Source organism: Polyodon spathula, chromosome 17, assembly GCF_017654505.1.
Source record: "Polyodon spathula isolate WHYD16114869_AA chromosome 17, ASM1765450v1, whole genome shotgun sequence".
In the NCBI taxonomy this organism is placed as follows: domain Eukaryota; kingdom Metazoa; phylum Chordata; class Actinopteri; order Acipenseriformes; family Polyodontidae; genus Polyodon; species Polyodon spathula.
Window position 1 is genome coordinate 24,717,883 of NC_054550.1, and position 27,207 is coordinate 24,745,089.

Genomic DNA, 27,207 nt, shown 5'->3' on the forward strand with positions numbered 1-27,207 from the left:
GAGCTTCCATCAGAGAAATTACGAGATAGAGAAATGAATGCAATATTTTGAGGAGAATACGGCAGGAAGGGAGAAAGGGTTGCAGCATATGTAAAAAAGCACTTTCCACACGGTCATTTTTATTGAATATTATAAAAGCGTGCACATCTAGGCAGCCATTGTTACCTTTTAAACACTGACTGCTTGTCTTTTGGCATTAGTATAACAATTCATCTTTGAGTTTGTGTGCAAGTTTGTTTATTTAACACCCGATATTCAGAAAAGTGTGGGTGCTTGTACTTACAGAATGTGCAGGCTTCTTGCATCTACCAGTAAGATGTTTTTTTTTTTCCCCTCTGGAGTTTAGGAAAAAAAGGTAAAATCTTGGAAAACGTAAGCCAAATCGAACCCTCTGCAATGTTAGCTCTTGAGAAGAGAATAATTCCACTAAGATGTAATTGGTGCACCTAGAACCCACCTGCTACTTGTGGAACTAGGGAGAATCCAGATTGCTTTCGTTATGGTAATGTCCAACACTTCCACTGTATAAGGATCTTGTTATCTTCATAGGAGTTTGAAAGGTTAACAACAAAGCTGTCTTAAAGAAAGCAGAGCTTCTCATGTTGGTATCAAATAACAGTGGGAAAGAGCTGAAGTCTGGTGCTTCAAAAGTGCAACGTCGCATATCTGACTATCACATATCCGCCCTGATCAATTAACCGCCTCGCGAAATAAATATTAAAAGTAGGCTACGAGAGTAATGGCATTGGCAGAAAATGCAGAATCCGCTATGAAAACAGAAAAAAGGCATTATAGCAATCAGCCTTTTGGTGCGTTCTCCTTTAAGAGAGGTTGGCTGTGTGTGTCAGTCAGAGCGTGTAGCAGTGACGTTTCAACACGCCAGTCGAGAAAGCTTTTTTGTGCAATGCGTTTATATGATGGAGCTCACGCTTGCAGATATTGACAGCGTGTTGTAGCTTTTAAATGCATTTGAATTAAACAAAGCAAGCTTCATAAATACAATACTTACCGGCCGTTTGTTTAAAATAGGCGAAGAAATATTAAAACCGAGCTGCTTATCGGCTGTTGGCAATATCAAAAAAGAGCACCAAATACCGTGACAGATCTTGAAAAGCAAAACGAGGGAGGCAGGGACTTGTAGAGTTAAGAAAGAAGCCATCAGTTGTAGGTTACTGAACATTTACCATTTGTTTTGATTATTATTAGTTTTTTTAAGCTTTACGTAGAGATGGCTATAGCAAACCGCATAGCAACACTGTCTATAGCCTAATTAATCTCGTTTACGTTTGCTTTTAAGTTTGCGTATAGTTTTTGTACACTAACCTATTTATGAACGTGTAAATGCCTTTTCTACAGATGTTCGCAAGTCCGACTTTTTCACATATCCGCCTATACCCCAGTCCAGGCAGGGGTGGTGGATATGCGACGTTGTAATGTACGAACAATGCAATATCTACCTCAAAACAATTTCGTTTTTGTTGTTGGTTTAGTTACAAAAAAGTTACACACAGTCTTCTTAGTTCAACTAATATGGATCAGTACACAATTATCTTATTTCCTAAAAAATGTAATACGGTATAATCAAATTGTGAAGGTATCTTTAGCAGAAAACAATTCCAATTAGGTATACGGTTGTAAACCAAAGGGTTAAAAAAAGTGTTCTGTTGTGAAAAGGGAGTCGTGATGTAATTTCCTGCGGTGTTTATGGGGGTTGGCTGTGTGTGTAACCTGACCCCGTATCTCATCCTTTTAGGGAATAGAGAATATGAATCTGCTGAATGAATACAAGTCAAAAGAGCTGCGGTACCTTCCCCTCAACTTTACACACTGGCGCTAGGGAGAGAGCGAGACCTGATGCACAGGAACCAGGGAGCAGGGATGTAATTACGGGAAGGTGTTGATGAGAATATCTCGTAGAGGAAATATTAGAAGGTAATGCATTTGTATATTGGTATCACGTTTTGCTTTTAAATTAATTTGACCACGCTAAACTAAATTGCAAGGTAGGGTGCTAATTCCAAACTTTTCGTAGCGCAGAGAGGTGCGTTAAGTGTCTTGTTTTGTAGTACAAAATGTGTGTGGCTGGGAGGCTTGGATTAACAAACTCATCCTCTGCTGTGTTAATAATTTCATACAAAGTTTGCGTCCAACTATTCATTAACCTACAATCGTAGACTGTAAAGTGAATAAAAAGGATGAATGCACGACGGTGCATAAAGCATGACATTAAGTATCACTGAAGCGCCACAACCGGGGATATTTTGGTATGCATGTTGCATTTTCTTCCCTTTTGGTGACACACACACACCTTGATTTCGAAAGTAAAATGTAGGACTCTAGTATTTTTGCATTTTACGTTATATGTTTTAGAATGCATGAATGAGTAAAACAATGTCCAGCGTCCATTGTCATTTTGTAGACCATTATGTGTGTGTTTTTTTTTTTTTTAAATATATTCTGCAAACTGTTTTAAAAATAATGGACAGAAACATTAAGACATACGGTACAAAGTACTTGATCATAGCGCTAAACCACTGTATTCCTGTCGCGGTTACAGGTCCAGCTCTTCTGTTTTGTCACAGTGATACCACGCTATACAGTGGAATGCTAGCAATTAATTTATAAACACGTTATTGAATATTGTTGTGAAATGAATTCGGTTAATCCAGCAACACCAGTGGAAACGTTCAGTTTATTGAAAAATAATTTATTTTTATCAGTCGGTTACTGTACCTGTCGTTTTAAATGTATTGCTTCCAGCTGGAAGTGAGAACTTCTCTCTGGTGACAGGCATTGTACAGGTATGTAAGATAAAGTATTGCCTTACAACATCTTTCTGGATGGGACAGAGTTTTATGAAGTTGGTTCAGAGCACAGGGAAGTTGGTTCTCATTAGTTTATTTCGCAGTTTTATTTTGAATAGGTGTAAATACACTCTTATTGGCAGCCAGTGTGTTTAAATTAACTGTGGAGGAACGGCATAAACTGGCAGTTCAGTAACTATTGAGATGAACATCAGGTTTAAGTGTAATCCTTTTAAAGTTACAAGTTGAATTATAAATCAGGTAAATTAGTTTTTTGTGCAGCTAATATCTGTCATTGGGTCAAAGATCAAGATCTGGGCAATGGATTATATACTTCGATTATATTTGAGACATTTCCATTACATCATTGCCAGAGCATCAATATATCAGGGTGGCATTTCAAAAATCTTAAAACAAAATTATGAAAAACTATTTTTAAGACCTGTTTTGAAGCAAGGGATTGTTCATGCGTAAAACTAGCAAGAAACTAATTGAAACAGTGATTTAACTGCTACAAATTGATTTAATGATGCAAAGTTGTTTATTGCAGATTTTATAGTTACACGTTTCTCACATAAACGTGCTTTTGTCTTTGCATGTCTTTCAGTATTGGAGCAATACTGTGTAATGAAAAACAAATGCTGAATACATTTCTTAAAGGAAAAAATGCCAGTAACAATTCTAAAACGTATAATAATAAACAAGATTCCTTACATTTCTAGTTCTGTTTCAGTACTTTTTTATATGGAAAACAAATTATGATAAATTTTAATTAAATGTTGATTAAAAAAAAATAATGCCAATAATGCTGAAAACTACACTGAAATACATATTGTATTTCCTAGTGCACCTACGGTGTATGCTTTTTATAATGAAAATCCAAACATCTTGTAATTAAATAAAGGGACTGAGGAGTATGGTCATTTCATTTAATTACAATAACTACAGGGATCAACTGTATGTGATTTTAGTTTTTGCTCCCAGCTATGGTACCCTCCAGGCTGAAGAGATTGTTAACACCTTGGCATGGTGGAATCTTGGGCTGTATTTACCGAAGGCTGGGTTATGCTCATAATAACAGTGGACAGCCTGTCATTAGAGGGCTTACTAAGAGAGGTGGTTTGATGGTGGAATAAACAACTGGTGAAGAAATTATCTAGAGTACTAGAGCAAAATGCCAAGATACAGAATTTGACGTGACTTTGGGGAGTAAATTGGCAGGATTAGGAGAACAATACAAATGTTTCCTCATGCAGAAAATTACCCCCAGATTAGCTGAGAAAATAGCAACTCAGTCATTTCAAAAAGTATGCGATGCTGGTTTTGTGGGTTAATGGATGGAGCAGTGGTTCCCAACCTTTACACAGGCTCCACCTTGATATTTAATTGTGTGCTTTTTAAAGTGGAACAGTGCTTGCTTCCAATCTCCTCAGCCTTGCCGAAAACCCACTTGCTTGGGACTGACGTTGCTTAACCTGCTTCTGACCAAGTGGGTTACTTTGGGAAAGCGACCTTGGTTGTTTTTCTATCATTAATTTGTGTAATTGAATAAAATTAACCCAACTACAGTTGCTTTATGTTTTTTGAATGGGGTGTGTATGTGCATGGTCAAAACTCAAATAGGCAGAGGAAGCAGTGTCAAAAGTAAAATAAACATTATGCACCTACTTTACCATCGATGGTGATCAAACAATACGATGGATTCATAGACTGCTGCATCACCCCAGCCTTATGTAGTCTCATTGAAAATATAATCTTTATAAGTGCAGGAAGTTGACACAAGTTTTCAAGTAATCACTATCGGTATTGAACGTGTGCTGATTTCAGCTGTAGCAAAGTAATTTCCACATGGGTGGATTGAAATATTATACATATATAGCACAGTGCAAGTCATACATTGAAAGTAACTTAAATATAAAAGTTAGTTACAAAAACAAATTATAGCACAGTCTTCTGATGAAATGTAAGATTTGGATTAGCGAGAGACTTCTGTATTAGTCAGATTGCTCACAATAATGCCAGTCCATTCCATTCAATAGCAAATATGCAGTTAGAACAAGTTGAGGTTGAACAAGTTTTCTGCTAAAATGTGTTTGCTGTTGGTTTCCTATTTGAGTTTGTTTATTGATGCTTTAACCATGCTCCGTTTTGAAATAAATTGCACAAACAAACCAAGTATGAATGGGCCCATAGAGTGTGATGACGGCTTCAAGGAGTAAGTTAAAATCAACTTGTTGTACAAATTCTGTATGATGGCCTTCAGTTTATCTAAACTTGCTACTAAACACATTCAAAATAATTTGTGGCTAATGACGCTTGTTTGAACTACCTTTCATAAAGCCAGAAGGTTTAGTCGCAATATCAAATTTAACATGTGTCCTCGATATTTATTACAAATAGATTGTGAAAGGCAGCTGTTTTGAACAGTCAGACGTCTGTTTCTGATGCCCGGTCACTCTTCTCACCTTGCACAATGTCTACACAGGTCCCCAGGAAGGTCAAATCATTTTCACAGGGAAAACAGCAGTCTGAATTCGGGTGTCTAGATGTGGGCTGACATCATCCCATTGATAATCTCTTACATCATCTACTGCAGCTGTGTGCTCAGCAATACCAGAGAGAGAGAGAGAGAGATTCCATAAATCTGTTTTTTACTTCTGTTAGCTACAAAGGTCTAAAATGTCCACTTTTGACAGAAAAAAAAAACACGTTTTCATTTTAAAACATATCTGGTACTACATTAAATTAAACAAATCTCTTTCCTGAAAGTCATGCTTTCTGTACATTTCAGGCCTTTATAACGAATGGAAGTGCACAATACAGTAGGTTAGAGCTAATTACTGTTTTGTTAGTTATAGTTTAGTTTGGAGTTTTGTGACTGATATGCAGAGGATAAAAATAGGTGTTTCTATTAATCATCTATCCCGCGACAACTGTGTTAAATGCACACATATATGTATTCTTCACTGCATTAGTGCTCAAAGATTGATTGGAGGAAAAAATCTTTCAAAGCTTGAGTTCAGGGAAAAGTCATGCAAGTTGTTTCCATGGCTTTACTTGGAAAAGTGGATGATGTTGTAATTTATGCGCTCTCCCATTGTATATTCAAAGCAATCCAAAGCGTTGTTACCACGGAGTTACTTTGCCTGCCTACTCGCTTAGACTTGGTATGAGAACCACTGAACTGCACAAACTCGTCTTCTATGCTGCACATCATCAAAACCGTGAAACGCTTGGTGACAGCATGCTTACAGTACATTAAGTCCAAACCAGACAACAGGTTATACGAATCTTTGGTGGAAAAGGATTCCCTTACAATGCCGATGGCTGCAGGTATGGATAGGGTGAACAACTGCTGTAGTTCTCCTCCTGTGTGTTCAAGTGAACCAATGCGTTTTCACTTTAGATAATGGGATCAGCCTGTGTTTGTACAGTATCTTGTTCAAAAACAATATTGTTTCCGGTGGAAGTAGTTTTAAATGTACCAAGGAAATTGCATTTCAGTAGCAGGGGGGGTGGTGCCACGCTTGGGCCTGATGGGCCTGGGCCCACCCATTTTGCTCATGGGCCCACCTAGTTATGGAGCGATTGACAATTAAAAACATTTCATGCCAAACCGTATCAGATTGCAATCCGCTGCGGTGAGTCTAGCTCATCCTCGTGGTTCAAAAAATATATCCGTCCCACCCATCCCAGTACCATTGTCATGGTTATGAAAAAAGATTGGTGATTGGACGGTTGAGATATGAGAGCTTGCGTTTTCCGTAGTATAGTATCGAAATTAAGTGCATCGGAAGCAAACATACAGGATTTTTTTTTTTTTATTGCAAGGCAAGCAAGCAACCAGCTTGTGCAGCTGCTGTTTAGTTATTTATACTGTATAAATGGGTAATTGTACATAGAAAATAATGTGATATCTTGTAACAATTGTAAGTCGCCCTGGATAAGGGTGTCTGCTAAGAAATATAATAATACAGAACGTTTAGCCAACTTTGCAGTAAACCAGAGTTATATTTGTGTCTTACGCATTAGCTATGTCCCGACACATTTTGTAAAAAGAAAACGAACCGACGATCAACAAATGCACCAGTAATGTAAGTACCTACATTTAATTTTATCAATTTGAATTCAGTTGACTGATGCAGTTGAGATGTATGTTATGCTTAACTCCTGCCTCTATTCCTGTTTTGTTTTTGTTCCCATATAACTGACACTTTTCTAAAGCTCAAAAGTAAGTATTAACCTTCTTTTAGTCACTGTATGAGAGCTTTTTAAATTTAAGCTCACTTTGGGAAGTCGAATACATTTTTGAGAGCTTTTGTCAGAAATTTCTGTGGTATCACTTTGTGTGGTAGTGACTTGTAGCTCGCTAACGTTATGGAATTTGTGTTGCTATGCCTGTTGGTGGTAAATCGGATGTCCGACTGCCAAAATGTTGGCAGTCTGAGAATATGGTGCTATTTCTGACAGTATAAACTGAGTGTCCTCAGTTCGCATATTGGTAATTACGTCATTATGTTTACGTCATTAAGTCATAAATGGCCTGTCCATGAAAATTTGGGGCCCAGCCAGGAATTAAATCCTGCTGCCGCCACTGTACAGCAGTAGAATTTGTCCAGTTTACCATGGTAACAAGCTATTTTAATGGAAGGATTAGTGTGCGTGCGGGCCTATATTTTATAACCACCTCCGGAGCAGGAAGGAATTTCTGCATCTTTTTATGCCATCTGGTTTTAAACTAGTAATCTGTATAACTGCCATATTGAAAGTACAAGTGTAAATGCAATTAACCCCTGTCAAGAGGCGAAAAGTAATGTTTTCTAAATTGGTCCAAACTCATTTGACATAGTCTGTGTTTATCCTATTGAATTTCAGTGCGGGATTGCGGGATTCGCTTATTTTCCAAGTTGCTCCCGCATGTCTGCAACTTTCAGTGTGGGAAAATCCAGCAAAGATATTTTAAGACACCAAGCTACTGTAGTTTTCACCCAATTTAGAATGCCAGAAAAGCTACTACAGTCTCCAAGGAAGTGGGTGTCAGTGACGAAAGCAATTTGAGCCGCATTCGGAGTAGTTAAAACTACATGGTTATACTGTGCATTTGTCATAGTTTACTATGTCTTCCATGTTTTTCAGTATGCTTTACATTGGGCTTAACAATGCTTACCTGTGCTTTACTAAGTGTTCACTATGCTTTGTTACACTTTACCATGTTTTTACTATGGTTTTCTTTAAATAGTGCCTCTGTTCAGGAAATTCTTACTGTGGGAACTGTGTGTCAGGAATTGGCACATCCATGTCAACAGTGTTTAACCAGCAAATGGTCTGTTTGCACTCAGCTGTCATACAAAAATTCTCCGGCTTACCTCAAGGGCTGTTGCTGTAGGTTTGCACTCTGTAGCTCCCCTGCTCCAGCTGTTAACACTTCTAAATACTCTATCCAGTACCTTGTTCATCAGAAAAACAAAACAAGGGTGCAGTCCACTGTAATATAAAGCTGTGCCTGCTCTTGTTTTTACCCAGCACAGCAGTTACACATCACATATCATTACATTGGAACCCTGCTATGGGCATAACCCATGTAGTCTAAATAGTCCCACTCTAACCTTCCAGTTTACACCTTTGATTATCCGTAATAATACTGTGTTGAAGTTTTACACAAAACTATTATTTTCAGCAGTTTCATGCACTGATTATAGTTTGAACTGTAAAAGTAGGAGGGTACGGTAACTCCTTTTGAGGCCTATGGTGTAGACTTTATTCCTTTCACGGAAAGCAATTTATCTGCAGTAGTATTCTGTAGCATGACCTAAAAAACTTGGCTAGGCAATGTGGGTTCTTTGGGGAAATCTCCTTTCATCAAAGATTTCGCACTGGAAATGTCTGTTTATGAACAGTACAAACTGAGAATATATATATTATTGGTTCAAATTGTAGACACTTTTGTATTCTGTATATTGTGTAGTCTACATTCATAGAGAATAATGTGCATAATAACAGGTATTTAAAAAACAAGTTCTTGATTTATTACAACTTACCTTTACTGCTAACAAACTTGATACTAAAGTTAGTATTATGGTTTCCAAAATGATTTGTATATGTACTGTACCTTCTATCACAGAATATTCACGGCAAGCAGGAAGTAAAGTTCTACATACTACTTTTTCCACAGACTAATTCTAAAAGGAACTAGCAGAAAATAGTGATTTCATTTTTATAAAGAAAAAAAATCTTAAATAAGAAGTCATTATTAGAATGTACCCACCCATTCCAAGTTAATATTTGCTCAGTTTTCTCATCCTTTTTATAGACCACATATATCCTTGGGGTTAAAAGCATCTCATTAAAATAACACCTTAATACAGTACATAATACCAGTTTCAATACTGCTTATAACTTAAATAATTCTAACTATAATTTTTTTAACTTGATTGTGCACTATGAAGATGCTTTCTATTGGACTTTGTCTTCTGGAGTGAGGGGTAGAGAGGTGAGTACAGTAAGTAAACACAATGCAGTAATTGCCATTATAAGTATGGCATGATCACTGAAGCTTGTAGTGGAGTAAAATTCTATAAAGTGACTCAGAAGAGGTGTCACTGATGAATCACACAAACTTCAAAAGAGTGTTACTGTTTGGAAACTGTTCAGTTTGGCTGAACCTGTGTGCTTGAGTTCAGAGCAAACCAACTGAACCAAGATAATCAAAATGGTGCTCTCCTGTCTGATATTGCCGCCAATATAAAAGAATAAGTCCAAGTTGTTGTCTATCTGGTCTTCAGTAGAAGCTGTTTTATCCCAGAGAAGGGCTTGATTATCCCCCTTTTCCACGGAACCCAACCCCCCTCTCTCTGGTCACTGCTACCATCCCATGCCCTAATGAGACCTGTCATGCAGAAAGACACTTGACTCATTGTGGACAGCTCACTTCAATTTACTCATGCTCTATAATTAGCAGGCACTTGGAGGGCTAGTTGTGGGAAGATATAAACAACAAAGCAGAGCCCTGCTTTCCTGCCATCTCTGTCTAATAAGAGTGGCACAGCCTGCCCCACATACCTGTCAACTGTTCTGTGTATGGTTTTGATTTATAATCCCTGTGTTTTAGGTTTTGTTCAATATGCCTCCAGTGTGTTGTGTTTTGTTTTTTTAAGCATCTGAACTATGTCCCGAGACCCAACTCTTAGAGATGGAGTTATATGGATGTACTGTACATTCTAGATCTGGGTATGATATTGTAACAGGGAGAGATCTGTGCTGACTCTGCTGGCGTGTTCACGGGCTGCAGGAAGAGGGCGACAGTCGTCCAACAACCGCCTGTGAGTCATGGCAGTGACACGGGGAGGTGGGAAAGTGGTTGTGTGGACTTTCCCTCTCTCTGAATGGCTGAGAGGCGAGTCTTGGCAGATTGCTAGCCCTATTAAAAAATGCTCTGCTGTTTCCTCAGGTCTGCCCACTTAGACGCAACGAGAGTGCGGAAGCTCTGATCCAGGACCGGGAATCAGGCGAAACAAAGAGTTTCATAGCGAGACAGAAAGAGCGGGGAACCCTTGGGCAGACCCCGGCGTATTGTGAAAGAACAGGCTAGTTAGCCTACAGAGTAGGACGGTGATCCGGGTCGTGTGGGTAGCGACGACCGGGATAACGCTGCCGAGTGCAGCACCTTTTATTTGTTTTATTACTGTTTTATTTTCCATTGTTCTTTTCGCCTTCTGTTTTCATTATTATTTCTTTGAGCACCTGCGAGTGCACTTGCTGTTCACGTACCAGCTGTGGGTCAGTGAATTACCCACACCCCTTCCACACGTGGTGTCAGAGGGGGATTCACTGGCACTGCCCCAAGCAGTGCATATTCAGAAGGAGCAGACTAGCATGGATGCTACCCAGTTTGCCGCAATGATGGACCTCCTGCGACAGATGCTCACCGCGGCAGTGCAGGGGGCGGCTAGACCCGCCGCTCCAGACCACTCCATCCAGAGACCCACCAAAATGACGGCCGAAGATTGACCGGACGCCTACTTGGAGGTGTTTGAGGCTATGGCGATCTCGGCCGGGTGGCCCCAAACCCAGTGGGCTAGCTACACGTTGCCCCAACTTACCGGGGAGGCTCAAGCAGCTGCGAGGACACTGTACCCGGAGCACATGCTGGATTACCCCTGGCTGAAGGCAGCCATCCTAAATCGTGTGGGGGCCACACCGGAGGGCTACCGGAAGAAATTCCGGGAGGAGCAGTTTGCGGCAGGGGAGCACCCATGAGCCATCGCCCACCGTCTGAAGGATTACGCCATGGGTTGGTTGAATCCGGATTTGAACACCAAAGCCAGGGTGGTGGAGATGATCGCGGTGGAGCGCTTCCTGGAGCGTCTAGCCCCGGAACCTCGGCTGTGGGTCCAGCGGCAGGCACCAGACATGCTGGACCGGGCGGTTGAACTTGCCGAGCGGTACCAGGCAGTGGAACCAACGCCTGCGAAACTGACCGGGAGGAGTGCGGCTACTGGATCGTCCCCTCAACTGGCCCCGGAAAGGGTGAAGGGACTGGGGGGAAGGGGTAGTCCAGGATTTGGTTGGGGGGTGTCGGCGGGAGCTCCCGGCCCGGGTACTGGGGCAGGGTGGGGATACCCACGGGCTGCTGCAGTGTCGGACCGGGGTCTCGCGTGGACGCCTTATCGGCGAGCCCCTTTTATGGCTCCAGTGTTTCCCCCTCTTTCCAAAACTTCGGGGAGAGAAACCAGCCCACTGAGGTGTTGGACGTGCAGTTAGGTGGGCCACCTCTCCCGGGACTGCCCCGTGATGGAGTGTGACCTCAGCCGACCAGGTAGGTGCGTTCACTTACCTCAGTCACTTCAGCACCCGGGTTTTGTTATTCCTGTGACAGTGGATGGTACAAAAACCCAGGCTCTCCTGGACTCTGGGTGTAGTCGGTCTCTGGTACAGGAGAGCCTAATCTCACCGGGGGCATAGACGCATATTGGGACGGGTGCATATTAAATGTATTCATGGGGATGTCCGCTCTTATCCCAAGATCAGTGTGTGTATGACTATTGGCCAGCAGGTGACGCAGGTGCGGGTAGGATTATGTCCTCGATTGCCGGTACCAGTAGTTCTGGGACGGGATTGTGAGCAGTTTAAAGATTGGTTGGCTGCTCTGACAGCCCCGTCTTCGTTATTGGCTAAGAGGAAGTAATTGGAGAGATTTTTCCCTTTCGCGATCCAGAGTGGTTTTGCCATAGATTTAAACCCCGTAAAACTAAACGGGAGCGCCGGATCGCTAAGAATGAGGGCTGGCAATGGAGGGAGTCGGAGAAGTTTCAGGTGGGGGAGGTTGGTGAAGAGTCTGGGGGGGAGGTCGCGGAGCCAGCACAGGGGTCTGGCTTGGCTGCCTCCGCTCGGGACCGACCTGACCCCGAGTTGGAAGCCATGGGAGCTGATTTCTTAGCTCGCTCCCGTGACTTCCGACTCTTGACGACGTGCTGGGCAGGCTCTTTGACCAAGCAGCGGTGGTTAATGGTCGGGTGGTCGAGCCCAGACGCGCCGCCACGTACCCCCACTTTGAAATTGATCGAGACCTACTGTACCGTGTTGATAAATTACCCCAGACCGGTGAAGTTTGTCATCAGTTGCTCATTCCTCAGCCCTTTAAGGAGGATTTGTTGCAGCTGGCTCACGCTATTCCCATGTCTGGTCATTTGGGAAGGGATAAAACTAAAGCAAGACTTGTGTCACGGTTCTTCTGGCTGGGGCTGGATGGCGATGTGAAGCGGTTTTGTGAGCGTTGTGGGGAATGTCAGAAGGCCAGCCCTAGAGCCGTTCCACGAGCCCCACTGGTACCTTTGCCCCTAGTGGAAGCTCCGTTTGAGTGTATTGGGATGGACATAGTTGGGCCACTAGAAAGGAGTGCGGCAGGATACACCCACCTACTTGTCATTCTGGATTATGCTACGCGTCATCCAGAGGCAATTCCCCTCCGATCTATGTCCGCTAAGTCTGTTGCCAACGAGCTTGTGAAGGTTTTCTCCCGGGTGGGGATTCCCAAAGAGATACTAACCGATCAAGGCACCAATTTTATGTCCCGGCTAATCCGCGGAACATGTAAGCTTTTGGGAATTAAGACCATTAGGACCTCGGTGTTTCATCCTCAGACTGACGGTTTGGTGGAACGCTTTAATAAGACCCTTAAGAACATGTTGCGCAGATTTATTCGTAGTGATGTGCGTTACTGGGACCAGCTGATTCCTCCCCTTCTCTTTGCGATCAGAGAGGTTCCCCAGGCTTCTACGGGGTTTTCACCATTCGAGCTGTTGTATGGGCGGAGACCCCGGGGCGTGCTCGACCTGGTCAGAGAGATGTGGGAGGAGCAGCAGGACAATTCGACCAATACCGTCCGGTATGTGTTGGACCTGCGCAAACGTCTTGAGTCTGTTGGGAAATGGGCGCATGACAATTTGCAGCAGGCGCAGCACAGACAGGAGACACAATATAACCGAGGAGCCCGGTTGCGCACATTTCAGCCGGGGGATAAGGTACTTCTGTTATTACCCAGTTCTGAGTCGAAACGCTTGGCTAAGTGGCAAGGACCCTTTGAGGTTACACGCCAGGTTGGGAAGGTGGACTATGAAATCTGCCAGCCGGAGCGACGGACAGAGAAACACATTTACCATATCAATCTCTTAAAGCCTTGGTTACAACCAGAGGCATTGTTAGTGGCACATGCAGATGACGTCACGGACCTGGGATCTGATCTTTCTGTGTTGGCAAGAAAAGGATCGGTACAGATTGCTGAGAATCTGACCCCAACGCAGAAATGTCAGGCTCACGGTCTGGTGGCGGAGTTTCCTGACGTGTTCTCTTCAGTCCCGGGGCAGACTTGAGTAGCCCATCATCACATTGATGTTGAGCTGGGGGCGCTAGTTCGCCAGAGGCCGTACCGTATACCTGAGCGTAAAAGACAAGTAATAAAAGTGGAAATTGACAAAATGCTGAGACTGGGAGTAATAGAAGAGTCCCAAAGTGACTGGAACAGTCCGGTCGTGTTAGTCGATAAGCCAGATGGGTCAACTCGATTTTGCATTGATTTCAGACGAATCAATGAGAAATCGAAATTTGACGCTTATGATGGATCGCGTCTTGCGGCCCCATCAGCAGTATGCCGCTGCTTACATAGATGACGTGGTTATCCACAGTGAGGATTGGCCGAGTCATCTGTGTAAGGTAGCGGCGGTGCTGCAATCCTTGCGGGAGGCGGGGCTCACTGCTAACCCAAAGAAGTGTGCCATTGGGAAGAATGAGTCGGAGTATTTGGGGTATCGAGTAGGGGGCGGCCAGATCAGACCGATAGTTGCTAAGGTGAAAGCCTTGGCTGACTGGTTTCTACAACCAAAACCCAGGTGCGCTCTTTCTTGGGACTAGCGGGCTATTATAGAAAGTTCATCCCGAGTTTCGCTACGCTCGCTGCTCCCTTAACAGACCTCACCCGGAAGGCTGCCCCAAATACGGTTCAGTGGACGGAGTCGTGCCAGAGGGCCTTTCTCGCCTTGAAGCGGAGGCTGTGTAGTAAGCCAGTACTATGCAGCCCGGATTTTGGTAAGAGGTTCACCCTGCAGACGGATGTGTCAGAGACAGGTCTCGGGGCAGTGTTGTCGCAGGAGGTTCGGGGAAGTTAGCACCCAGTCCTGTATATCAGCAGGAAGCTCCTTCCCCGCGAGAAAAATTATAGCACCATCGAGAAGGAGTGTCTCGCAGTAAAATGGGCAGTCGAGTCACTCCGGTACTTCCTCCTGGGGCGACACTTCACCCTCGTTACAGATCATGCCCCCTTAGCATGGCTTCACCGGATGAAAGATAGCAACGCCAGAATCACACGGTGGTACTTGGCCTTGCAGCCCTATGCCTTCAAGGTAGTCCACCGAGCAGGAAAGCTGCATCAAAACGCAGACTTTTTCTCTTGGGAAGGCATGGGGGTGTAAGATTTTCGAATGAACCGGTGGTGTCATTCTGAGGGGAAGGATATGTAACAGGGAGAGATCTATGCTGACTCTGCTGGCGTGTTCATAGTCTGCAGGAAGAGGGCGACAGTCGTCCAACAACCGCCTGTGAGTCATGGCAGTGACACGGGGAGGTGGGAAAGTGGGTGTGTGGACTTTCCCCCTCTCTGAATGGCTGAGAGGCAAGTCTTGGCAGATTGCTAGCCCTGTAAAAAAATGCTCTGCTGTTTCCTCAGGTCTGCCCACTTAGACGCAACGAGAGTGCGGAAGCTCTGATCCAGGACCGGGAATCAGGCGAAACAAAGAGTTTCATAGCGAGACAGAGAGAGTGGGGAACCCTTGGGCAGACCCCGGCGTATTGTGAAAGAACAGGCTAGTTAGCCTACAGAGTAGAACGGTGATCCGGGTTGTGCGGGTAGCGACGACCGGGATAACGCTGCCGAGTGCAGCACCTTTTATTTGTTTTGTTACTGTTTTATTTTCTATTGTTCTTTTCGCCTTCTGTTTTCATTATTATTTCTTTGAGCACCTGCGAGTGCACTTACTGTTCACGTACCAGCTGTGGTATTTCCGTGGTGCCGTCTATCGTTGATAGGCAGCCCACGGTCAACAGTGCCCTCTGCCGGAAAAAGCAAGAACTGTTTGCAAATAAAACTGGGCACCTGTGTGGTGTTTTCAAGTACACCTGTCTGTCTCCTAGTCAGTGAATTACCCACACCCCTTCCACAGATATGTACAGGGGTTAGAGGGGAAAAAAAATAAACACTATACAGTACACTGCAGTCAAAACATGTACTAGTTTTTAATCCTTTTTCTACCCGTTTGTATAGTGACTAATTTGAATGTTTTTTCACCTCTGCAACCCACTTACTGATCAGGAGGAAGAGTCAAGCCATGTACTCTTTTGTTAAGCCAATTGCCTCTCTTCAACCCCTGAACCAAAGCAATATATGTTACCAGGTTACTGAATGCCTGGAAGGCATCAGACCAAGCTGAATAGACTTGATCATTACCTACTGTGTGTTGCAGGGTATTGTTCAGTCTTGCAGGGCCTAAACATCCATAAAACCTCACCTTTTTATACGCTATTATTTATTGCCACATATCATTGTTACGTAAATATTTTAGAAGCATTGAAACAGTTTCCTTGCTCCACTGAAGCTCCAACACCAAATGGAAAGGAATAGTTTGACCTTTCGGAAGTGTTATATTGACTTATATTGATAAACAGGAATTTGGGGCATTATGAGAATACAAAATGAATTCCTCACAACTTCTAAACTGGAACATGATACGAGACTGTTAGCGACAACATGTTAACAATACCTTTTATTGATTTATTTTATAAGCTTTAATTACTTTAATAATGGCCAGTGGGTACAGCTATTTCATGACAGTTTCAAAATTGATGACGCCAAAGCATTCTGGAGAACATACTACACCACCCTTTCTACCCTAAAGTGGGCAGTAATCCTTGAAGAATAGTTATATCCCTCCAGAAAACTGATTTAATTGTGATCTGGATTAGTTATTTTTAAAGCAGACGATTTTAAACGGTTTGAAATGTTCACCTTAAATGATTGCTCCGTGCCTTCAATGTGTGTTTGACTTGCAGGGCTGTAGAGCCAGAAGAAGGTACTGAAGGGATGGCGGATATGTTGGAGACTGGTGGCTCTGTGGACTGGCAAAAGCGATGTGTAGCCCTGGAGACTCAGCTGCTGAAGTTCCGACTGCAGGCTAGCAAGATCAGGGAGCTGCTGGCAGAGAGGGTAAGAAGGGAGTTGTGCAGAATTACACGCAGCCTTTAAGAATTGCACTTCTCTATGGAATCTTGAAGTCTAAGTATGTAGACTTCCTAATGACTCTTGACGAATTGAAGGATGAAAGTGCTAAACTTACTTTCTGCAAAATGCCCTTAGTCGTTTGCATTGGCTTCTTCAGCAATGCATAGACATGTGTTGATGTCTGGAATCGTAGTTTAGAGATGAATAGACACATTTGGACTCTGATTGATTAGCCCTTATCACTAATCTTGAACTGTTTTGCCAAATGTTATTGCTAATTGGTAAAACCGGTTTTAATGCAAAAAACTTTCAATAAACGTAGTAAAACATAATGCATTACTTTCCCTAGTTTCCTGCTTTATTGAATGCATTCATGCGATATCTTTTTTTACAACATAACTGCGATTTTTTTTTTTTTTTTTTTTTATATTTTTATTAATATCCCTGGTCATAAATCGGTTTTGAATAGTTATTTTTGTTTCACATCGATTATGCATATTCATTAACCTTCTCCTGCCCTTCTGAACCTGTGCTGGAGAGAGAAAGGTAGGATAGATGAACCAATCAAATGGTGAATTTTGTGAGAAGAGTCGGGAACCAATGAAATGTTTCTGATTTGAACAGGTTGGATTGTAGCCGCCAATTTTTGTGAAATTAGAAGACATTTTGAAGGGAAGACCCAATGCATAACCCATGTAAAACAAAAATATCTAGTCAAAACTGATTTATGGACATATGCTAATAAATATCAAAAAACAATCATGATGATGTTGAAAAAGATATCTCAGAAATACATACAACAAAGCTAGGGAAAGTAATCTGTTGTGCTTTAAACCCTACAGCCTGTTCAGTAATACTTTAAATCGGTTTATACAATATTGCATGATTAGTGCTTTTTATAAAAAATAAATAAATAAATACAGTGGCATTCTACTTTTTGTCCAATCCTAATGCAGTGGAGTGCAGGTGTTTTTCATATAGTTGTTTTCCCTTGTTGTAGTCATTGTTTCCTGCCGTGGCTGACAGAACTGTGATCTGAGATTAAACTGCAGCCAGGGGTTAAGGCCAGGCCTTGCTTTACAAGCTTAGGGATTGCAGGGCTGGTTGAGGTGTTACAAGGATCAGGAAACTTACACATTAACCAACTCTGCCATCAGTTGAGGAGAAACAAAGAGAAACAGTCATGATTTATTTTAAAAGAATAATTACTGGGTGTGCAACACTATTACATGTGGAAGAATACTATACACTTAGATAAATGATTGCTGATGCATGTGGTAACTGACATTGAAAAGAGAACAGGGGGGAGGGTGTCTCGTTCAGTTCTCTGGATGCACTGTAACATGTTGGGTTTTAGGGTTACACATTGTCAACGTAGCACTTTGCAGTCACACGGGTGACTTTTGTTGACTGCAACAACGGGAACACATTCGTTGCCTGTGTGTTGCCTTGCAGTTTGCAGTGGTCACACGAGAGATAAGCATACAGTCGACAAGCTGGCAACACACAGGCAACAAGCAACCCAATCATAATGCACTTTTTTGTCACAAGTAAACATGCTGTGAATGAAGATTACAATATAAAAATGTACTAATTACATTAAACTCAGTTACTTTAAAATAAAAACTTTTAAATAATATGCTACATGTGTATCTTACTGTAAGTATGTTATTGTAATCGTAGAGATTAACATTCGCGTATACACATACACACTGTATTGCATATATCTCATGACTTAAAACTTCCCTAAGCAGTTCATTTTTTTTTTTAATGTCCCTGCAGGGGATGCAAATTTACACCTACTTGTGATTTGAACTTTATCATGACATTCTTTAGTGGTAGCACCAGTTATTGAGATCTGTCTGAATCTGGGTATATTCTGCATGTTTCTACAGGGCATACAGTTCCATGTCTCAGATTTAGTTGCATGCACATTTGTTGCAGAGCTGAAATTATTATATGACCTTTGTTCAATTTTCAAATTAAAGTGAAGTTTACACTGTTTACACACAAACATACCAATTGTACAGTGGTGGTGTAGAGCTACTATAGGTCAATGGTTTAGCTGATATTTGAACTAAAGATTTCATGGAATGGTATTTTTGCGGGCTGAAATATTATACACACTAAAAATCTATTAAAAAAAAAAAAAAAAGAAGGTATGAATTTCCATAGGTTACAAGAAATGAAACATCTGAAACCTGGTCACCTTGCCTGTGACCCAGATCGAAACCCCAGATGACTGGGGTATATACATTGGTTTATTAAGAGTAGCTTCTGCCATGGTCCATTCAGTTGTTGAGAGCCCAGTTTCAAAGCTTGCTTTGGCCTGTCTGATGCAGTGAATCATGGGAGGGCCTTGCCTTTTGAAGACCGCTCTGTCGGAACCACTGTTATCTTGCCTTGGTATCAGATTGCATGAGTGGAATAGGCATTTTCCAGCAACGTGTTCAGGTGACATGTCTGCTTGGGGCGGTGGGAGGAGTGTCGAGGGAGTACTATAGTGTTTCCCTGTGGTTTCAATTTCATAAGATGTTGTTTTTGACATTAGTTCAGGGAGATTTCAAGAGCAGGTCTCAGGTTTGTGATGGGTGATTCAGATACTAGCTATACGTGCCAAGTTGAGGCAGTGCAGTCTAACAAAGCACGAAGATCCAGGAGCTCCTGGTTTTAAAATCTCAGTGACTTGAAAGCTCTTGACCTCTCTTGTGCCACTGTTCCACCCAGCTGTAAAAACTACATAGAAACAAAACATTATCAGCACTGTAAATGCTAACTTTGGATAAATGCAGTTGAAAATATATCAATAAGCTACTACGTATTGTCTGTATTGTTTTGGTACAACTCTTCAAGTAATCCTTACCTGCATTGGCTAATGTACTTTTCATTTTAGCTCAATTTTCTAGACTCTTTTTTTTTGTAATTAAGATAAAGATGTTAATTGCGTAGAGTTTAAAAGTTTTCCAAGTATTAAGTGATTAGAATTTCTCGCATTCTCATTTTTTTTTTTTTTAATTATTATAATTATTATTACATGAAGATTACTTCTGTACCCTATGTAATATGAGTGATGGTTGATTTTATGGGTTCCATTACATTGTTCATCAACCAGCTGTGTATTCTCACTGGTCCTTTTTAAACAAATAATCCCATCACTAAAATGTTCCAGTTGCAGGCTGAAACATTTTTTTTTAATTTATTTTTAATTTAGAGTGATCAATTATTTTATTTTCCCCCCAATTTGGAATGTCCAATTATGTTTTTTCTCCTCACCGCAGCGAGTCCCCACACAGCGCAGATGTTCTGAGGGGGTGTGAGTGTCCTCCGATCTAACAAGCCTAAAGCCAGAATCGCTGATCCCGGAGAACATAGATGAGCGCTGCTTTTTATCCACTCTGAATGTGCTTGGTGTCTCGCCAGTAGGGTTCGCTGTTGCGCAATGAGGAAAAGCAATCCCTGCTGGATTCCCATTCATTTTCACGGTCAAATAAGCTGGAGAAAAAAGTAGTGCAAACTTTTCTGATAAAGTGAAGGACCTACAATGGTGCCAATCCATTGAGCTCCAGCACCACCATGTTGATTCTGCTGTTTCTTTCATTGAAGATCAATACAGGGTTCACAGAATATGTTGTCTACCCCTTCCTGCCTTTCACAGCTGCCTATTAATGATTTAACATATGTGCTGTGTAACCATTAATAGGCAGATCAAGCAAAGCTAATTATTAGTGAGCAAGCCAGATGTCACATTCATCACAGAGTTTTTTTGTGGTAGTTGCAGCCCAGATCGGGAGCAGAAGAATTTCAGGCGGGCTGATTGCTGAAGTGCTGCTGCCTTATGTGAGATACAGAGTCGCCTGCAGATTTCCGAGCTGTCTGGCGCTGTTGCATATGAGTGATCTGTTTTCTCTCATAAGAGTTATGTCTTGTAAACTGTTTTTTGATGTTACTCAAATGGTCATTTGACTTTGAAAGAGCACCTACATTACAAACACTTACCAAACACTTTCAACCATGGCCAGGACAGTCCTCATTCAATGTGTTGAGTACTAGTAATGGCGTGTTATGTGATGCACTCTGCTATAGATTCTATCCGTGAGATGAGTTGAAAAGCAGACAAGCCTGGCTCTTTTGCATGCTGTAGTAGTTAAGATGATTGCTTGATGTGTGTAGACAAGGCACAGGCAAAAGTTTGTGGGCTATACATTGCAGACATGTGTTTTAATCCCTGCCAGATCCCGGTGTAATAAATAAAGCTAGAAAATAATTTCATATTTACTATAGATAGATAAGGGAGTGCAAACGGAGAACCTGATGAGACTTAAGCTGGCCCCCAGCGTGACTGCATTATCTTCTGGGTCAGGCCGTTATGCCCTCGGCCTCTAGTGCTTTCTGATAAGTAAATTGTTGATTTGATTTGTTGGCTTATTAATTATTTCTGTCTGATCTCATTGGGGGTGTGCTTGGCCATAGCGATGTTGTCTTCTTTCCTGGAACAGCCTTAACTGTTTGGTCTTGCAGGCCAATAAACAAGGCTTTTTGTAGAAGTACTCCCAGCCAGCTTTGATTACTTAGTACAAAATTGTGAGGGCAGTTTTTCAAGTGATTTTGTTTTCCCTTGGGAAATATGGCACAAAACAATAGTTTTCACTGGTCATTTCATTCTGGCTTGTTTTATATGGTATATAAAACAACATCTTCTGGCTCATATCATTTGTACAGTGTGTTTCCTGTATTGAATTTGCCTTAAAAAAAAAAAAAAAAAAAAAAAAAAAAAGAAGAAAAGATGTTTGTGTTGGTAGGGTAGTCCCGTTACCAAGGCAGAGGGATGTTCTTTGCTCAGCAGATAAAGTAAATGCTAAGTGTGTTGATACACAGAACAGAACTGGAATAAGGAACATAAATGCCTCGCGTGCGCGTGTGGGTATGTGTGAGACTACACCTGGTTTCACAACTTGGACCCAAATTGTCAGTCATACGGAATTGAACAGATCTTTGGGAATGATTTAAGTGGCATTTAAATGGAATGGCTGGGATAGTACTCTGGACTAGAATCTGCCTGTATACAGCAGACAGAAGCATATCCTGTGGAAGCTATAATATCTGTCTATGTCACTTACATAATTACCTGCTTTGGTATCATGTTTGTCTGCCTTGTAACTGTATAGGTAAGTGCCTGGTTGGATCTACAGTATAATCACTCTGAAGACTAATTATGTATATACAGTAAGTGTTGAAAACTGGTATGTGGTAGGGATAATTATTGTTTATATGTGACTGCTATATCTGCAGGCATAGAGATAAATTACTGGAATTGTGTTTTCCCATCTGTCTGTGTCTGCCCATCTTCCAACATTCTAACAATGGTAGTAGAACCTGCGATCAGAGTTTAGATACAAACTCGGTTCCTTATTCTTAAGTGAATCCGTGAAGAGTAAGTAGGGCATATCTGCCTTATTTCTCAAGGCATAGTGCAGAGGCAGATCATGAGGATGTCTGTGTAAGGTAATGGCTGACTATTCTTCTAGCTGTTTGTTAATTGTAACAGTTTCAGGACCAAGAGATAGTCCTGTCTGATGCACATCATTTTGGTTCCTTTTGAGGACTGTTGTGCCACATAAACTGCATTTTGTTCAGAGCTCAAGAGAACTACTGTAAACTTTTATCCTGTACTGACCTGAGTTGCTCTCATCTTACCTATGTACAGTGGAAACAGCAGAAGCAGACTTCTGGAAATCTGTATCTGTGCCCTGTTTCATTGTCATGCCGTGAAGTTGAGTTGAGTGAGTCTAGTTTGCACAGGTTGTACAGCATGCTGAATTGTTGGGAACAGCTGTTATTGTAACTGCTTGCTCTGCTCCTGGCAGGGAGTACTGGGACATGTGAGGGTGGATTTCTGTTTGTTACACAGAGTGTGATGTAGTTTACATGGTCTAGTAACAGAGATTTTAGCTCTTCTGAACACTGTTCATAATTCAGGGCTGAAGGATGTGGGCAGTGATTAGAATTGATTTTGCTGGCTAACAAAATCCACCCAACACATCATAGAAATGTTTACTGTATCATTTCTTTTATACTATAACTTAAACTATACTGTAATTACAGCTTAATACTGTAACCTATCTTCTACCCTTTGAGGTATCTTGACTGCCAACTCTGTTGCATTTATCTAATTTCAAAGATTGAGTGCCTTTCAAAGATGTAATGCCCTCTATTGGAAGATACTTTTTATAAACTGAACTTTGTTTTATGTGCAGTGGTATTATTCTCATGCCTGTCATTGACTGGTCTGTCACCTGAAATCCCTTCACTAAAGTGAGAGACTGTGGACAGCTGTACACCAGGTGATGAAGTTGAACCTGCAAGTCTCCTTCAGAAATGGGAAAGGATGAAAGGCTTGCAGTCAAGCAGCCCCTACGTAGTCCAACCTACTCACCTGAAAGACTTCCTCTCCTTGCTTTTCATGGTGTGAAATATTTATAGTTTGATACATATATGTCAATATATCGGTTATGTATTCTATTCTTATATAGGACATGTATAACTATATCTGTATCTATCAGTATCCAGCTATTTAAAAAGACAATCTGTACTATTTAGTTATCTCTCACTTTACCATATATCTATCTAGTACTATGTGCACATGCCCAGTCTTGCCCAGAACTCACTATATGTAAACAAGCTGTACAATGTGGCATTGTCTTTAAAGTAGGACTACTACATGCTTCCAGGGGTTTTCCTGTTTGCAAACAGACCTGCACTTGAAACAAAAAAGCAAATGACAAACCACGGGGCCTGAAGGACAGTCGTGTGATGAAGGAAGTGAAAGAGGTGCCCTCAAGCCAGGATTCCATTCACGAGAGGGAGCCACTTAAGAATAATTGGAGCAGATCCGTACAATCGTCCTGGGAGGCTCAGAGCTGGTCGGCTAGTGTAAACACACTGCCACTTTTTTCCTTTTTAGGGGATTTGCTTGTGGTTTTAAGGATGTTTGTTCAGGGTTATATAAATAATTGAATAACTTATACCTGGAAGCATGCAGGATGGCCTGATTGTTATAACTTGGGGTGGGGTGGGGGTGGAAGTAGAGGCAGTGGCAGTGAACTGATCAGGAGGCAGTTTGTCCTAGTTACTTGGAGCAGAAAACAAGAAGTTCTGGTAAGATGGCAATGTGGATAGTGGTTAGAGCAGAGGACTGGGAGGCAGTGGCTTGGTTATAAGAACCTGAAGAAAATTATGTAACTGAACTGTGCCTCTCAGAACCTAAGCATTAACCTTAAGCCATATTTCCTCATGGTGTTCTAATGGAATGGCCTGTTGGCTATAGCTGGGGATTGGCACTTTGGTGATTTAGGCCTCAGGAGATGAGTCTCTGCAAACAGAATGGGGGCATCCTAAGTAAGATACAGTATCACTGGAAAACTATTTTCTATAACAGTAATCCAGAGTTCTTCTATACTGTGATTTTTAATTTGGTTAGTCATATCCTGGTATTAAATAACCCTGTGATGTGGGATTTGGCAAAGGGGGCATAAGGAAAGTAGGTCATATGTATGTGTCTAGAAGGTGTTGTAGTCTTCCAGGTGTTTCTGTGTGTAATTAGTGCCAGGTGGAGGGTTGCTGCTAAAATATTTCCTGCTGGAGACACAATCCTCTGTGGACTGTGCCTTGATCTACAGCCCCCCACCCTCACCAAATAGCAAAGCTGCTTCCGTCACCTCTGTGATTTTATACCCTTCCCAGCATGAGAAATTTGTCTGGATCAGACGAAACCTTAACTACATCCATGCTGGTTTTTAAACTTATCTGACAGACCATGTTAATCATTTAATCACTGAGTCAGGATGATGTGCTGTGAGCAGGGAACTGGTATTATGGGTAATCCCAGACTGAGTTGACATAGAACTTGGTCACACCTGTATTTAATGTTTTGGTTGATGTGATTTGATTGTCTCATAATGGACAGGGAAAGATTAAAGATGTTGAGGCTCCAGTCATTTCTCGTCACGCATTGATAGCTATACTACAACTACTTAACTGCTAAATGCTGTTAAATACTGCACAGTCGATCATTGTCTTGCAATATGCGACCAGTTTAAAAGCGTCGTTTTTATATTTGGATTCCCAGAAGTTTATCCTGGTCATGCATATTGCATCTCTTCCATCACAACCCCCATATATATATATACTTTTTTTTATTAACTTCCATTTACTATGTTTTTACTGTGATTTGCTTGGGTTAATCAGGAATTTTACATGCTTTACCATGCCTTTCACTTTACTTTTTCTTCACTTACTTCACATTGCTATACCTTTTATACTGTTTATGCCCCTAATAGGTATGTGTCCAATTGAAATGCAGCTACAATGTTTTTAGATACAGGGATTTTTGGCTTGTGCCTATGCCTAGATGTAACAAACAGATGCTCCTGCGGTTAGCATAAAAATGTGTATAGGGAAGTGTTTGTTTCTATATTCCGCAAAGGGTCACTAAATCCTAGAAAACAGGTACTCCAGGGTTTACTAACTTCCTGTCTGGGTAATAAAAATAAAATTGGTATAAGTGGGGGTATCGAGTTAGCCACTGGAGTTGGGCACATCTGGAGTTGTCAGAGAAAATTCAGAATGGCTCACTTTGCCTTAATTTTTGGATTTGACCAAACCTGGGGTTGAGTTGACATTGTCAAGAGATGGTGAGGGGGACTGAGAGATACTGTTTTCTATGTTGGACACATTAATTCAACAAACAAATCAATTTTTATACATGCTGCCTGTTTTGCAGTGTGATGACCAGGAAGATGACGTTGGGTAATGAAAACCAGTAATTGAGACATCTACATTTATTACCTTTCTGAAGTGGCTGCCTCGCACAATTTGAGTGTGTATTGAGCAGCAGAGCTTCTGCGCTAACTTTTAAATGGAGGATTCCTACAGCTCACGCCTGGACTTGTCTCAGCGAACTCACAAACAAGAGAGTCCATGTCAAGTCTTCTGGAGAGATACTGTAGTATATCACCAGGGTAACCAGCTTGGAAGGACCCCTTCTTGGTACCGTGGTGTATGTATCAAATTTAGCATTTGATTTGATTTTAGATTTTTGAAACTTGGTTATTTTGGATGCAGTACTGGTCACAAGTCCTCCAGGACAGTGTATAATCACAAGGCTTGTAATAACCAGGCCAGTTTGTATCTAATTTCGTCTCTCTCCTCACTAGACTGCCTTTCAGTTTTCATCTCGGCCAGTCTGTTTCAAAGACCTTAATTATATGTATAAGATGCAGACCGCATCCTAGTTCACAGCTTTACCCCTAAGCTGGCTTGCCCAGCCTCTCAGTAATTCTCATTAACTGCTATGTTAGCCTTTTCTAAACCTTTCAACTTTCCCCCTCCACTCCTATGAGATCTGCTTTCCAGTTGTTTTTTCCATCTGCCTGAGATGGATTGCTGCCCCTTCAATTGCACAGGGAAGCCCTGCTAGAGCGTCTCGGTTTGACAGCTGACCTGACAAAGGTTATGAGAAAGGGGAGGACTTAAACACAGCTGACTGAGCGCTAACACGTCGGTCACGTTCACTTCCAAAGCTATTGTCCTTCGAGGAAGATTAGGTGCATTAAAACTCCATCCTCTTAGCCATAGTGTCTTAAAAAATGGAATGATTCTTCCAATGTAATAGCGTTTTAACTGTGGCTGGGATTGGGGACCTGCTGGGATGTTTGTTCAGCCAGTTCCCAAACTGATCCAGAGAGGGTGGGGGTTTTGTAACCCGTACAATTAACACACCGCAATAAGATATGCAGCAGTAGTGAAGGAGGAAGGTGCTGGATGACATGTTTGCTTGAAGGCTCTTTCATTATACAGCTTTGCCCCTCTAAATGGCTTTAAAACTAGTAGGCTCGAAGTAGCCCAGTCATTATAAACAAGGAGTAGGAAACGGCATAACTGTAAATCTCACTCTTAAAGTATAGAAACTTAAATTGATCTAACTGCCCATCCTCTTTTCTTGTGATGTCTTACATCATTTTGTGCTTTCTGGTCTTTAGAGATTATCTGAAATTGCTGCAGTCAGATTAACAAGTCTCAGTATTACTGGATACATTGTCCTTTTGAAGTCTGATGCGTGATGATGTCACCACAACTAGTTTGACTCTCAACAGTCTCTCGAATCATGACTACTGTGTCAGAATTCAAATCTTGAAATATGACAGCCTTGCTAATTCCAGAATACGTAGGCTACCCTTATATACCTGTATTTCGTATTAAGGCTGCTACTGTCTGCAGTCCCAACAGTATTACACCTCTATTATGCCTAGTAGCTATCAGCCACTGGGATCTGAAATTGTTCAAGTTAGTTTCCATCAGCGTCAGAGTGATGATTCGTGATTTTAAAATCAGTGTGACAGTTTGAGTTTGAAATACCTGCTGAGTGAATTGCTCAGACCCAGCCTGTCTGGATGATGTTACCTACAGTAGAGTGTCCAATGCGAAGGACACAGGAGGTGGGTTGTAAAGCGCGGATTGCAGTTAAAAAAATCATTTAGATATTTCCAGGTTGGCTAATTCTACTTTTGAATTTTATAAAATATTGGAAGTAGGTGGATTTAATTGAACTGGCATGAAAGAATGCAATGTTTGTGTAACTGC

General features: G+C 41.7%; 1 protein-coding gene across 2 annotated transcripts in view; it reads left to right on the forward strand.

Annotated features, from left to right (window-relative positions):
- Window positions 1–1,243: 1,243 nt before the first annotated feature.
- Window positions 1,244–27,207, forward strand: part of LOC121330296 (pleckstrin homology domain-containing family H member 1-like) — a 49,407-nt gene continuing 23,443 nt past the window's right edge. Inside the window, exons 1-2 of one of the 2 annotated variants that reach the window (XM_041276703.1) lie at window positions 1,244–1,932; window positions 16,401–16,554. In XM_041276703.1, coding sequence (XP_041132637.1) covers window positions 1,901–1,932; window positions 16,401–16,554 — 186 coding nt within the window. In that variant the 5' untranslated portion in view covers window positions 1,244–1,900. The remainder of the gene's footprint in view (window positions 1,933–16,400; window positions 16,555–27,207) is intronic. The other variant, XM_041276704.1, reaches the window with a different exon arrangement.